The sequence below is a fragment of the Oncorhynchus nerka genome, linkage group LG4, assembly GCF_034236695.1.
Source record: "Oncorhynchus nerka isolate Pitt River linkage group LG4, Oner_Uvic_2.0, whole genome shotgun sequence".
NCBI lineage: Eukaryota > Metazoa > Chordata > Actinopteri > Salmoniformes > Salmonidae > Oncorhynchus > Oncorhynchus nerka.
Window position 1 is genome coordinate 11,134,455 of NC_088399.1, and position 12,298 is coordinate 11,146,752.

The window sequence follows — 12,298 nt, forward strand, 5'->3', positions numbered from 1 at the left end:
AACTTTGCGACGTTTTGCCACATTTCAGGCTTCAAACATAAAGATATAAAACTGTATTTTTTTGTGAAGAATCAACAACAAGTGGGACACAATCATGAAGTGGAACGACATTTATTGAATATTTCAAACTTTTTTAACAAATCAAAAACTGAAAAATTGGGCGTGCAAAATTATTCAGCCCCTTTACTTTCAGTGCAGCAAACTCTCTCCAGAAGTTCAGTGAGGATCTCTGAATGATCCAATGTTGACCTAAATGACTAATGATGATAAATACAATCCACCTGTGTGTAATCAAGTCTCCGTATAAATGCACCTGCACTGTGATAGTCTCAGAGGTCCGTTAAAAGCGCAGAGAGCATCATGAAGAACAAGGAACACACCAGGCAGGTCCGAGATACTGTTGTGAAGAAGTTTAAAGCCGGATTTGGATACAAAAAGATTTCCCAAGCTTTAAACATCCCAAGGAGCACTGTGCAAGCGATAATATTGAAATGGAAGGAGTATCAGACCACTGCAAATCTACCAAGACCTGGCCGTCCCTCTAAACTTTCAGCTCATACAAGGAGAAGACTGATCAGAGATGCAACCAAGAGGCCCATGATCACTCTGGATGAACTGCAGAGATCTACAGCTGAGGTGGGAGACTCTATCCATAGGACAACAATCAGTCGTATATTGCACAAATCTGGCCTTTATGGAAGAGTGGAAAGAAGAAAGCCATTTCTTAAAGATATCCATAAAAAGTGTTGTTTAAAATTTGCCACAAGCCACCTGGGAGACACACCAAACATGTGGAAGAAGGTGCTCTGGTCAGATGAAACCAAAATTGAACTTTTTGGCAACAATGCAAAACGTTATGTTTGGCGTAAAAGCAACACAGCTCATCACCCTGAACACACCATCCCCACTGTCAAATATGGTGGTGGCAGCATCATGGTTTGGGCCTGCTTTTCTTCAGCAGGGACAGGGAAGATGGTTAAAATTGATGGGAAGATGGATGGAGCCAAATACAGGACCATTCTGGAAGAAAACCTGATGGAGTCTGCAAAAGACCTGAGACTGGGACGGAGATTTGTCTTCCAACAAGACAAATCTACAATGGAATGGTTCAAAAATAAACATATCCAGGTGTTAGAATGGCCAAGTCAAAGTCCAGACCTGAATCCAATCGAGAATCTGTGGAAAGAACTGAAAACTGCTGTTCACAAATGCTCTCCATCCAACTTCACTGAGCTCGAGCTGTTTTGCAAGGAGGAATGGGAAAAAAATGCAGTCTCTCGATGTGCAAAACTGATAAGAGACATACCCCAAGCGACTTACAGCTGTAATCGCAGCAAAAGGTGGCGCTACAAAGTATTAACTTAAGGGGGCTGAATAATTTTGCACGCCCAATTTTTCAGTTTTTGATTTGTTAAAAAAGTTTGAAATATCCAATAAATGTCGTTCCACTTCATGATTGTGTCCCACTTGTTGTTGATTCTTCACAAAAAAATACAGTTTTATATCTTTATGTTTGAAGCCTGAAATGTGGCAAAAGGTCGCAAAGTTCAAGGGGGCCGAATACTTTCGCAAGGCACTGTAGATTCTCACCTAGAGTGAACTTCCCCGAGAGCTGAAACATTTCTCCCTCTTGTGGAAATATGGAGGAGCTCAGAACACAAAGAGCAGATACTGTAACACAAGCCACCTATCAGCAGTCTGTAACACAAGCCACCTATCAGCAGTCTGTAACACAAGCCACCTATCAGCAGTCTGTAACACAAGCCACCTATCAGCAGTCTGTAACACAAGCCACCTATCAGCAGTCTGTAACACAAGCCACCTATCAGCAGTCTGTAACACAAGCCACCCATCAGCAGTCTGTAACAGCAGTCTGTAACACAAGCCACCTATCAGCAGTCTGTAACACAAGCCACCTATCAGCAGTCTGTAACACAAGCCACCCATCAGCAGTCTGTAACAGCTGTCTGTAACACAAGCCACCTATCAGCAGTCTGTAACACAAGCCACCTACTGTATCAGCAGTCTGCCTGTCAATTAATTTGACCTCTCGTCAGAGACCAAATTTGACATCCTCACATGTGGTTTGACACTACTAACGTCTCTCAAGACGTGCTCTATAAGTACCTTCTCTGCCATGTTCCATTCGTGTTTAAATGATTACAACTGATTTATCTACAAATACAGTCAAGAGTTGAATTGAGCAAATAGTGCTTTCCACTGGCAGACACGAAGCTTGTAGGTTTTAAGAAAAAGGCATTACAGAAAACATAATGCCGGGGAAAGCATCTTTATAAAACGTTCTAGGGAACAACCGTTTAATCTGTCACATCCCATCCCATAATAATTACAGCACTTCTGAAACAATGTTACGGAACCCCTCCCGGTGACATTTGAGAACTGTTTCTTATTTGCTCATAAAAAAAAATGGAGACAGACACGTCCTAGCGTAGTAGTGTTTTAATAACAATGTCAAGTGAAAGATAATAAAACGTAAGTCAGTCGCATTGCAGGGCATAAATAGACACAGTAGAAAACAAAACAAATGCTTTTACGTAGCTAAAACTACAGTATACAAGCGGTGTGAAAGATTTGACCAGAAAGTCAAAATGACAATAAACCTTTTGTAGGAATAAAATGACAAAGTTCCACACAAGCCTATGAACATGAAGTCAAAATGAGTCACTGAAAAGCACTGTTGACCTGCGATGCAACTTCCTTGTTCCATTGTTGTGGTTAATGGTCATGCAGGAAAATATCACGTTTCAACCCACATTGTAATCATGAAGACAATGCTTTACTGTGAACATCGAGGGCCGGTTTCCAGATCACAGATTAAGAACAGTCCTGGCCTAAAAACCATGTTCAATGGAGATTCTCTAATAAACGGGCATCTCAGTCCAGAATTACTGTAGTCTATTATTAATTCCCATAATGCATTGGATATTCCTGTTTAGAACTGACACAGTCTTACAATATCTTGCATTGTATGGCATATTAAAACATGTGTTGTTCAAGTAGCATTTTCCTTCATGATGGCCAAAGTAAAACTGTTAATTTCTACTGTATACTATTAATATGATGCGGTACGAACACTGTTAAGGTTAAACTGTTAAATCAACACATTCTAAACATCACAACTAAGAAGCCACCAAAAATTCACTGCAAACACAGTCACATCTGTGAGCAAATTGTTGACGGTTATTGATAATACCGAATATATTTCACCAGAGAACATTTCCAAGTGTTTGGTGAAAACATATCACCGTTAAGAGTTTTTATCTTTAGCTGCTGTTGTGATCTGCACCCTTAAATAAGTACACATCACCGTTCATACGTCGGGTTAAGGTGCCTTTAAGTGTCCACTCCAGGTAAACATAGCCTATATGCAACATACTGCCATTTTTATATTAAACCAATATCTTCCATGACTTCAGATAAATTACAACTAGAAATAAAAAATGATATAAAAAATAAATAATGATATAGTTACATTAAACACCTTTTTTTAATGGAAATACAGATTAAGCAATTTCTGTAAACCCATTTAGAGTGAAGACAGACAGGTGACTAACCCTAACCCATGAACCATCTAGAAGGGTCCAATAACCTTTTACTCAAACTACACTGACACAAACACAATGGAGAACACACAGAGGAGATGGATGTGCAGTTCCTAACTTTGAAAATATTTCCTTGTATGGTTTTTGGAGGTTATTTTCTTGTCCTATGACACAAAGAGGTTAGCGTGGAAAAGAGAAGCATGATGAAAAAGAGCTTAAACCCATAATAGTAGAATTTGAAAGTCACACCAAACCATATAATGCATGATATGGCATATACATGTACACTGAGTGTACAAAACATTATGAACACCTGGTCTTTCATGACAGACTGACCAGGTGAATCCAGGTGAAAGCTATGATCCCTTATTGATGTCACTTGTTAAATCCACTTCAATCAGTGTAGATGAAGGGGAGGGGACAGGTTAAAGAAGGATTTTTAAGCCTTGAGACAATTGAGGAATGGACTGTGTATGTGTGCCATTGAAAGGGTGAATGGGCAAGACAAAAAATTTAAGTGCCTTTAAATGGGGTATGGTAGTATGTGCCAGGTGTACCGGTTTGTGTTAGGAACTGCAACGCTGCTGGGATTTTCCACGCTTAACAGTTTCACGTGTGTATCAAGAATGGTCCACCACCCCAAGGACATCCAGCCAACTTGACACAACTGTGGGAAGCATTGGAGTCATCATGGGCCAGCATCCCTGTGGAACGCTTTTGACACCTTCTAGAGTCCACACCCTCAACGAATTGAGGCTGTTCTGAGGGCAAAAGGGGGTGCAACTCAATATTAGGAAGGTGTTCTTAATATGTTCTACACTCAGTGTAAATGTCTGGACCAATACCCTGCCTAGTTGTAGTTTTGCATGTCTGGAGGAAAGGAAGGTGATCTTTCCAAAAAATGTTACAATTTTGGTCGCTTGGTGAATTACAGTATTGAGAAAGACCAGAATTGTATAGTCATGAGATGGTGCACTTTACTGTCATGTGTTGACAACTCAATATTAGTAAAGTGTCCTTAATGTTTCGTTCACTCAGTGTATAGTTACCATTGCATGTCATATGGCTTATGATAGGTAAATTGTCATTGGTAAGAGACTATCAGATCATTTATATCATGCAAATGATTTTGTTATGAGGGCATTAGGTCAGGGCTACTTCAAGTAAGGTGTTCTCCAAGATTACGCCTCAAAATGATTGTCACGTGTCCTACGAAACCCCAAATAGATCATATTAAAATGTGGTCAAGTTTTCCCAGGGCACCCCAAAATAATCCTCCTTTGGTTTCCATAGCTACGGTACGTGTTTCAGGTGCTCTACACACCTTTATGAAGGGGTGGCAAAAACATCAAACTAAATTGATAACCTTTTACCCAGGCTAAAACACCCATCCCTCCCATTCAGGAAATGAAAAGAATGACTGTGATTCAGAATGATGGACACAACGTCTAGATGCAGAAAATCTGGAATCTCCTAATTCAACCCCTCACCCCTGCTGAGGATTCAGTCTGACTGGGAGAAATGGAGTGAGGGGATTAATTCTGTATATAAGGAGCTAATCTCACCTCAGGCACTCTGACGGTAAGCCGCTCCCCCACAAATCCTCTTAGAGCAGCAATCAGCAGTTGAAGCAATAACAAAGCGTTTCCCCCGCCCCTGTTTCGGTAAAAAGCGGAGGGATAGGGCTGTAGAAATGTAACCACACTCAAATTCATAGATATGAATGCAAGGACTGACCACCAATGATAGGAAAATGATAGTTTTAACCATGTTTTGAGGATATATATATAGTGTTTGTTTATATTTACTGTTTACAAACAGTGGAGTAAAACAAGCATATATTTTAAGTTCTGATGGGCTACGACAGTTGAAGTAAAGCTCATGAGGCATTTAAAAGTTATATTCTTCAAGAATCAATGAGTATCATCAATTTATAAGTCCAAAAATGGATGCAGTAACCGCAGATTGCCCCTTTACAGGATTCTGTTTTAAATAACCTTTTGATTGTGTAACAGTCAGTGGTTTACATTAAACCCACATTTCCCTGGTGCTTGGCAAGAGCAAAATAGTAGTGTAGCGGAGTGAGCTTTCACATAAAAAAAAAAAAAACTTTATTTAACTAGGCAAGTCAGTTAAGAAACAAATTCTTATTTACAATGATGGCCTAGGAACAGTTGTGTTAACTGTCTTGTTCAGGGGCAGAATGACAGACTTTTTTTTACCTCGTCAGCTCGGGGATTTGATCTAGCAACCTTTCGGTTACTGGTCTAACACTCTAACCACTAGGCTACCTGCCGCCCCTATACATCCACACACATACAGACATACAGTAGCTTACATACAGTACTGCTGGGGCTAATGCTAATTGCTATGGATGTATAGCGCAGTACTGTTTTGGCTAATGCTAATTGCTATGGATGTATAGCGCAGTACTGCTGGAACTTATGCTAATTGGTATGGATGTAAAGTGCAGTACTGCTGGGGCTAATGCTAATTGGTATGGATGTAAAGTGCAGTACTGCTGAGGCTAATGCTAATTGCTATGGATGTATAGTGCAGTACTGCTGGGGCTAATGCTAATTGCTATGGATGTAGAGTGTAGTGATGCTGGGGCTAATGCTAATTGCTATGGATGTATAGCGCAGTACTGCTGGAACTTATGCTAATTGGTATGGATGTAAAGTGCAGTACTGCTGGGGCTAATGCTAATTGGTATGGATGTAAAGTGCAGTACTGCTGAGGCTAATGCTAATTGCTATGGATGTATAGTGCAGTACTGCTGGGGCTAATGCTAATTGCTATGGATGTAGAGTGTAGTGATGCTGGGGCTAATGCTAATTGCTATGGATGTATAGCGCAGTACTGCTGGAACTTATGCTAATTGGTATGGATGTAAAGTGCAGTACTGCTGGGTCTAATGCTAATTGCTATGGATGTAGAGTGTAGTGATGCTGGGGCTAATGCTAATTGCTATGGATGTAGAGTGCAGTACTGCTGCGGCTAATGCTAATGGCTATGGATGTATAGTGCAGTGCTGCTGGGGCTAATGCTAATTGCTATGGATGTAGAGTGCAGTACTGCTGCGGCTAATGCTAATGGCTATGGATGTATAGTGGTTAAAAAGTAAAGGTGTCCTGTAGTTGAGGATGCAAGGTCTGTAAAAACATAATATGTCTAACAGTGCAGTCCAATGCAGAATAAAAGGGGCCAGTTGGAGAGGCATTGGTTACACATCCCTTACCATTTTTAAAAAGGTGCGCGCGCACACACATACACACTCACACACACAGTCAATAAATACGTTTACCAGTTATTGCTAATCCTGACGAACTTCACATTTTTGTATCTAAACGACCCCCGTTTTCAGTGTACTAACTTAACAATTTCTGTTCACTGGATTTTTACGTATACGTAAGCATGCGTCTCATTTCGTCAAGAGACCCGCTTAGTTTGTCACCCTCGCTTCATAATAATAACAAGATTAGTGGTCTCCGCAAGTGTCCCCTTAAAGGACTATCCTATGATCTGAGTAGGGAGAGAAACGCACAGCTGGAAATAGCACCCAAATCCCATGGGAGTGGATGAGAGAACAGGCGGGTGGTGACTCTGGTGTTGCTTCATGTCTTGTTCCTGGTGAACATGCGCTCGCTCCGCAGCGTCAGGTGCTGGAGCTGGAACTGCAGCACCTCTGTGTCGGCCGGAGGCTCCTTGACACTCATTTTGTCCAGGTTGAGGTAGTCCAGGGACTTGGACTGGGCCCTCTTCCCCTTGAGAAGGCAGAGGGGCAGGGGGCCGTGGTGCAGGGCCCTCCCTGGGCCACCCTCCCCTTGGGACAGGGGCCTGAGGTAGGGGTCACCTGAGCTGGGCATGCGCCTACGCCGGCGCCCATTGACCACGGGGATGTCGTATGGCTGGTAGTAGCGGTTTTTGGCTTTGTAAATGCGCGACGCCCGGTGGATGCCCAGGTCCATGGGTTTGGGGACAGAACTGGGCAAGGCCTCTGATGCTGTTGACGTTGTGGTGGTCGGTGTGGTGATAAGGGTCTTCTCTGGGTTGGGAGACCACTTGTGGGCTAGTTTTAGCAGCTCCTCGCCGGTGGTGAAGCCGACTAGGTAGTTGGAGTCCATGTGGAGAATCTGGAAGCCTGAAACAGTACTTTTGATGGGGGAGCAGGGGGTGCTGGCACAGCGGGGCCTGTCCCCTGTATCGGGTTTCAGCATGGCTTTGACCTCTGCAGCAGCAGGTAGAACAGAGATGGGTGTCCTGGACACGCCACTGACATCCATTTCCATCTTTACCGACATGACCTGACGAGAGAAATAAATAAATATTTATTTATTAATATATAATATATGACAGACAGACAGACAGACAGACAGACAGACAGACAGACAGACGGGGATGAAGAGAGCAAAAACAAAATAATAACTACAAAAGTAATCCTCTTTTTAAAAAATTGTTCAAACCATTCTCAGACACATGGTCCACACAGTGATACTTTGTAACTGTTTTAAAAAAAAATCTAAATGTATTCAAGGAATTAATTGTTAGTGATTGGCCAAGGTGGCAATGGTTTCATCCTTCAGAACACTGTAATAATACTTTGACCTTCCTTTGACCTTGTGGAATTCTCCCAGATGTGAATTAGTCTGACAAATCACATACTGTAGGTCTTTCCATTCATTAACATTTAGAGGAGATCCCATCCACATCTCTTAACCCTCATACCTATAAAAGGTGATGACGGAGGCCATCACCTAAAGCTTGCACTCAACCAATGTGTAGCAAGCAGCCCAGCCCTACTAGCTTAAAATTAACATATGGTCATGTGATATTGGATGAGAGAACAGGAGATTGAAATCAGCAGCAGAAAAAAATACCTTTCAGTCCATGAGATAAAAACAAAACCTGGAGCAACAGTAGTATCCAGACATCAAAAACAGAAATGGATAACAAATGCCTGGAAAGCATTAAGACTTCAAAAGCTTGTGTTGAGTGCTGTCCAGGAGTGTGGGAAGGGCACGACAAACATATTCAACAAACTACTTGGTGAGGAATAGGAAACGTAATGTGGCTTAATGTTCTAAAACGAATATGTACAAACACTTGCAGTGAAAATCTGCAGTGGTATCCATCGTCCCTTACAATATTTGTAATATTCATTTTCTTGCATTTTCTTCTTTCACTCATGCATATTAGATGTCATTGGGAAGAGTATGTGCTTGATATTGATCATGTGGAGGCAGGCAGACCTACAATATAATTACAGTGCAGGTACACGTGTTTACAATGCATTGGTGTGATTGCACATTTGTGTTTTGGTGCTTGTTTGCACAGTGAAATGACATGCAGCTTCCCACATAGTAAGAACCATCACACGAACACTACAGTTTATTTACATACAAATAACAGTAAGTGACCTACTCGTTAATGTCACTGCACCTCCCAATGTAATAACCATGTAAATACATGTTTCTACGGACACTTCAGTTTATATTAAGTGATAATGCCCGAGAAGCTGGTGTTTGAAGGATATATTGGCACGGTGTTGTTAGGCCCGAGACTAATGTTTGGAGGATATATTGGCACGGTGTTGTTAGGCCCGAGACGAATGTTTGGAGGATATATTGGCACGGTGTTGTTAGGCCCGAGACGAATGTTTGGAGGATATATTGGCACGGTGTTGTTAGGCCCGAGACGAATGTTTGGAGGATATATTGGCACGGTGTTGTTAGGCGAATGTTTGGAGGATATATTGGCACGGTGTTGTTAGGCCCGAGACGAATGTTTGGAGGATATATTGGCACGGTGTTGTTAGGCCCGAGACGAATGTTTGGAGGATATATTGGCACGGTGTTGTTAGGCCCGAGACGAATGTTTGGAGGATATATTGGCACGGTGTTGTTAGGCCCGAGACGAAGTCAAGGTAGCACGAGGGCCGGGAAACCGTGCCAATATATAATCCAAACACCGGCTTCCAGCTGAGGTATATATCATAATATATACAACCATGCATGCAACTGTGGGTGTTTACACTCCAGGCCTATTCCAAAATACATTTAACATAATTGTGAACTAAGTTCATTTCTTATCCCCTTAAAACCATTGTGACATTTATGTCTAGGGGAAAAGATAAAGCATTTGATGGGCCTTTAGGCTCGTCTGTTCACACACAGTAGATATTTTTATGGTAATGACAGGCTATTTATAATATCACTAATGCACAGCTTGTGGTGGTTGATGCGCCTCATTCAATCAGTTGAAAGGAGGCCCATCCTAAAAAAAAAACTCTAGCCAAATAATACTATTGCGTCATGCTTGGCATCTTCATTTTGCTTTCAAATGAGGCCCATGCCCATCCCTGTATGAATTATGGAATTCTACGTTCAAGGCCGTTTAAATGTCAGCGGATAGCAAACTATAATTTATGTTGGCGTCGCAAATTATATAGACATTATTGCAACGTAAATGTTTCCAAGTCATAAATAGATGTCCGTCTGCGCATCCCGTCTCACACACCTGTCATCTGAAATCCTTCATCTGAAATCCATACGCGCTCTCAATAGAACATAGGCTACGAAAGGGATTCGGGCTAATACATTTTTTCACGATAATTTGACGCAGTATTATGAATAAAATACGTTAATTTAAGCTTTAATATAATTATAGAGATATATTAAAACGGCTTTCCCACAACAAAACCATTCGACACAGGCCGGTTTTATCCTGTTTTTCCCCTGCTGGCAGGCTGGAAGGAAAATGTTAGGCAAGAAAGACCACCATGGAACAAAATCAACATGGAGAGATAACATCGAGTTCGTTTTCAACCGTATGCATGGCAAAAAAAAGCAATCTGCAAAAGCAATCTTAACATAAATATTAATAAAACTGGTGTTATTCATTCCGGGTAGAGAGCAGTCTGTTGTCCACCATTACAATATGGTGCCATTATATATGACTATTCGGTTGATTAAATGTAGTCTATTGAAACAACATCTTTAAATGTAGGTGTTTAATTCGAATAATACATCTCCAAACATGCTAGAACGATAAAACAAGGGAAACAAACCTGTTCAACAGCAAAGCCACCCGACGTTCACGCCTCTTCTTATTTGAGCCAAATCGGAGAGGAAGAGGCAAAACGAGAAGGTTTACTCCGCCCAAAATCTCTCCACGTTCAGCAAATAATTAATTATTAAGCAAGTGAAGAGTTTTTGTATGGGAGACATTTAGTGTCGAATTTAGTCAATATAAAAAAATGCATTTCTATTTTGATACGTGAGGCTTATTTGATCTAATAGAAGTTTCGTAATGCTTAGGCTGTTATGAGTGTACTGACAGTGATGCACGTGACCAGTGGTGACACGTCATTCAGAACAGGTTGGGGCAGAGCCGCACATTTTCAGCAAAATAAAATAAATATATATTTTACATATTATTTTGACATTAATACGTGTCACATATCAGTTTTCAAACAATGTAAAAGAAAAAAAATATATATATCATCGAGTTAATAAAGCCACGTGCAAACAGGTGTTTCAGCCTAGCTCAGTGCTTTCTGTAGTGGTGGGGTAAACCAGCAGAAAATAGGAGCATTGCGCTTTGATTGGCTCAGTGTTCTGTCACTCATGGGGACACCATGTCACAGGCCAAGTCTAAATCCTTAGTAAGGGTAGACATAAAATATTTAAGCCCTTTGGGTCCTGCCATAGAGGAAGGCTCAAGGTCATTGGCCACAGATAAAATGACGTCAAATCATGGTATATGTACATTAGTATTGATTGGACTGATCATGTGAAAAATATTAGCTAGCTGTCATCAGGAATCAAGTTGACAATCTACTAGCAAATCCTTTTCAATCATTGTCATATGAAGATAAATAATGAAGAGAAATTCTAGATAAAACGTATCTGTGCTCATCGGCCATTGGACATAAACATTACACAACAAGTTGGAAATCGCAAATTCAACAATGAGTGGTTTGTAAGGAATCAGTGGCTAACTGTAAGCATTGCAAAGCAATCATTAGCCTGCTATTCAGTGGAGTGGCTGTGTGGATTTTTTCCAAGTTCCCACTATAAATCCAGAGAATGCCAGACTTTGATGAAAGTTTGATGGCAACATTTGCCCTCACAGGACTGCCATGCCACCTTCCTGTTTAAGTGAGAACAGCACAAGACGAGTCCAAAAATGTATTGGAACATTATGCTGCTGCATAAATGATGTAATATGCAAGAGAGATATGTATACTGTAGCTAGGAAAGTAATACTAAGTGTATGTTGTGTAGTAAGCCGTTAGTAGCCCATGTGCCTCACCCTAATAATTTGGTCTATTTTCACCAACGCGGAATTGTAAACACATCGTTCGTGGCCGGTGTGTGCTTGTTTGCAGACTTTTTTTGTACAGCTTTGACAGTGCTACTGATAGTAGTGGTGGTGCTTGGCTTGCACGTGCAAATTCGGCACACACAACATTCTATAATAGAATTGTGTTATTTGACGTGTCAAATAGTGTTTTTTGACGTGTTTTTTTTTTTGACACGCAAAGATCCAAACAGCGTTTAATGTGCCTCACCCTAATCATTTGGTCTATCTTCACCTCTTAATTTCGCCTACTGTTCTAACTTGGTGGTGCACATGTAGCCTATAACCTGTTTGAGAGAAATGTGATCATCAAATATTGTAAGAGCTTTCATTGTCTGCTTATATGCCCCCTTTATTTATCCTATGGTTCT

The 12,298-nt window shown here is 41.1% G+C and overlaps 1 protein-coding gene across 1 annotated transcript; it reads right to left on the reverse strand.

The window, feature by feature from the left end:
* Positions 1 to 2,445: 2,445 nt before the first annotated feature.
* Positions 2,446 to 10,886, reverse strand: macir (macrophage immunometabolism regulator). The gene is made up of 2 exons (XM_029658964.2): positions 10,633 to 10,886; positions 2,446 to 7,870 (listed from the first exon to the last, which is right to left on the reverse strand). The coding sequence occupies exon 2, from the start codon at positions 7,865 to 7,867 to the stop codon at positions 7,181 to 7,183; it is 687 nt and encodes a 228-aa protein (XP_029514824.1). The 5' UTR covers positions 7,868 to 7,870; positions 10,633 to 10,886; the 3' UTR covers positions 2,446 to 7,180.
* Positions 10,887 to 12,298: the final 1,412 nt, after the last annotated feature.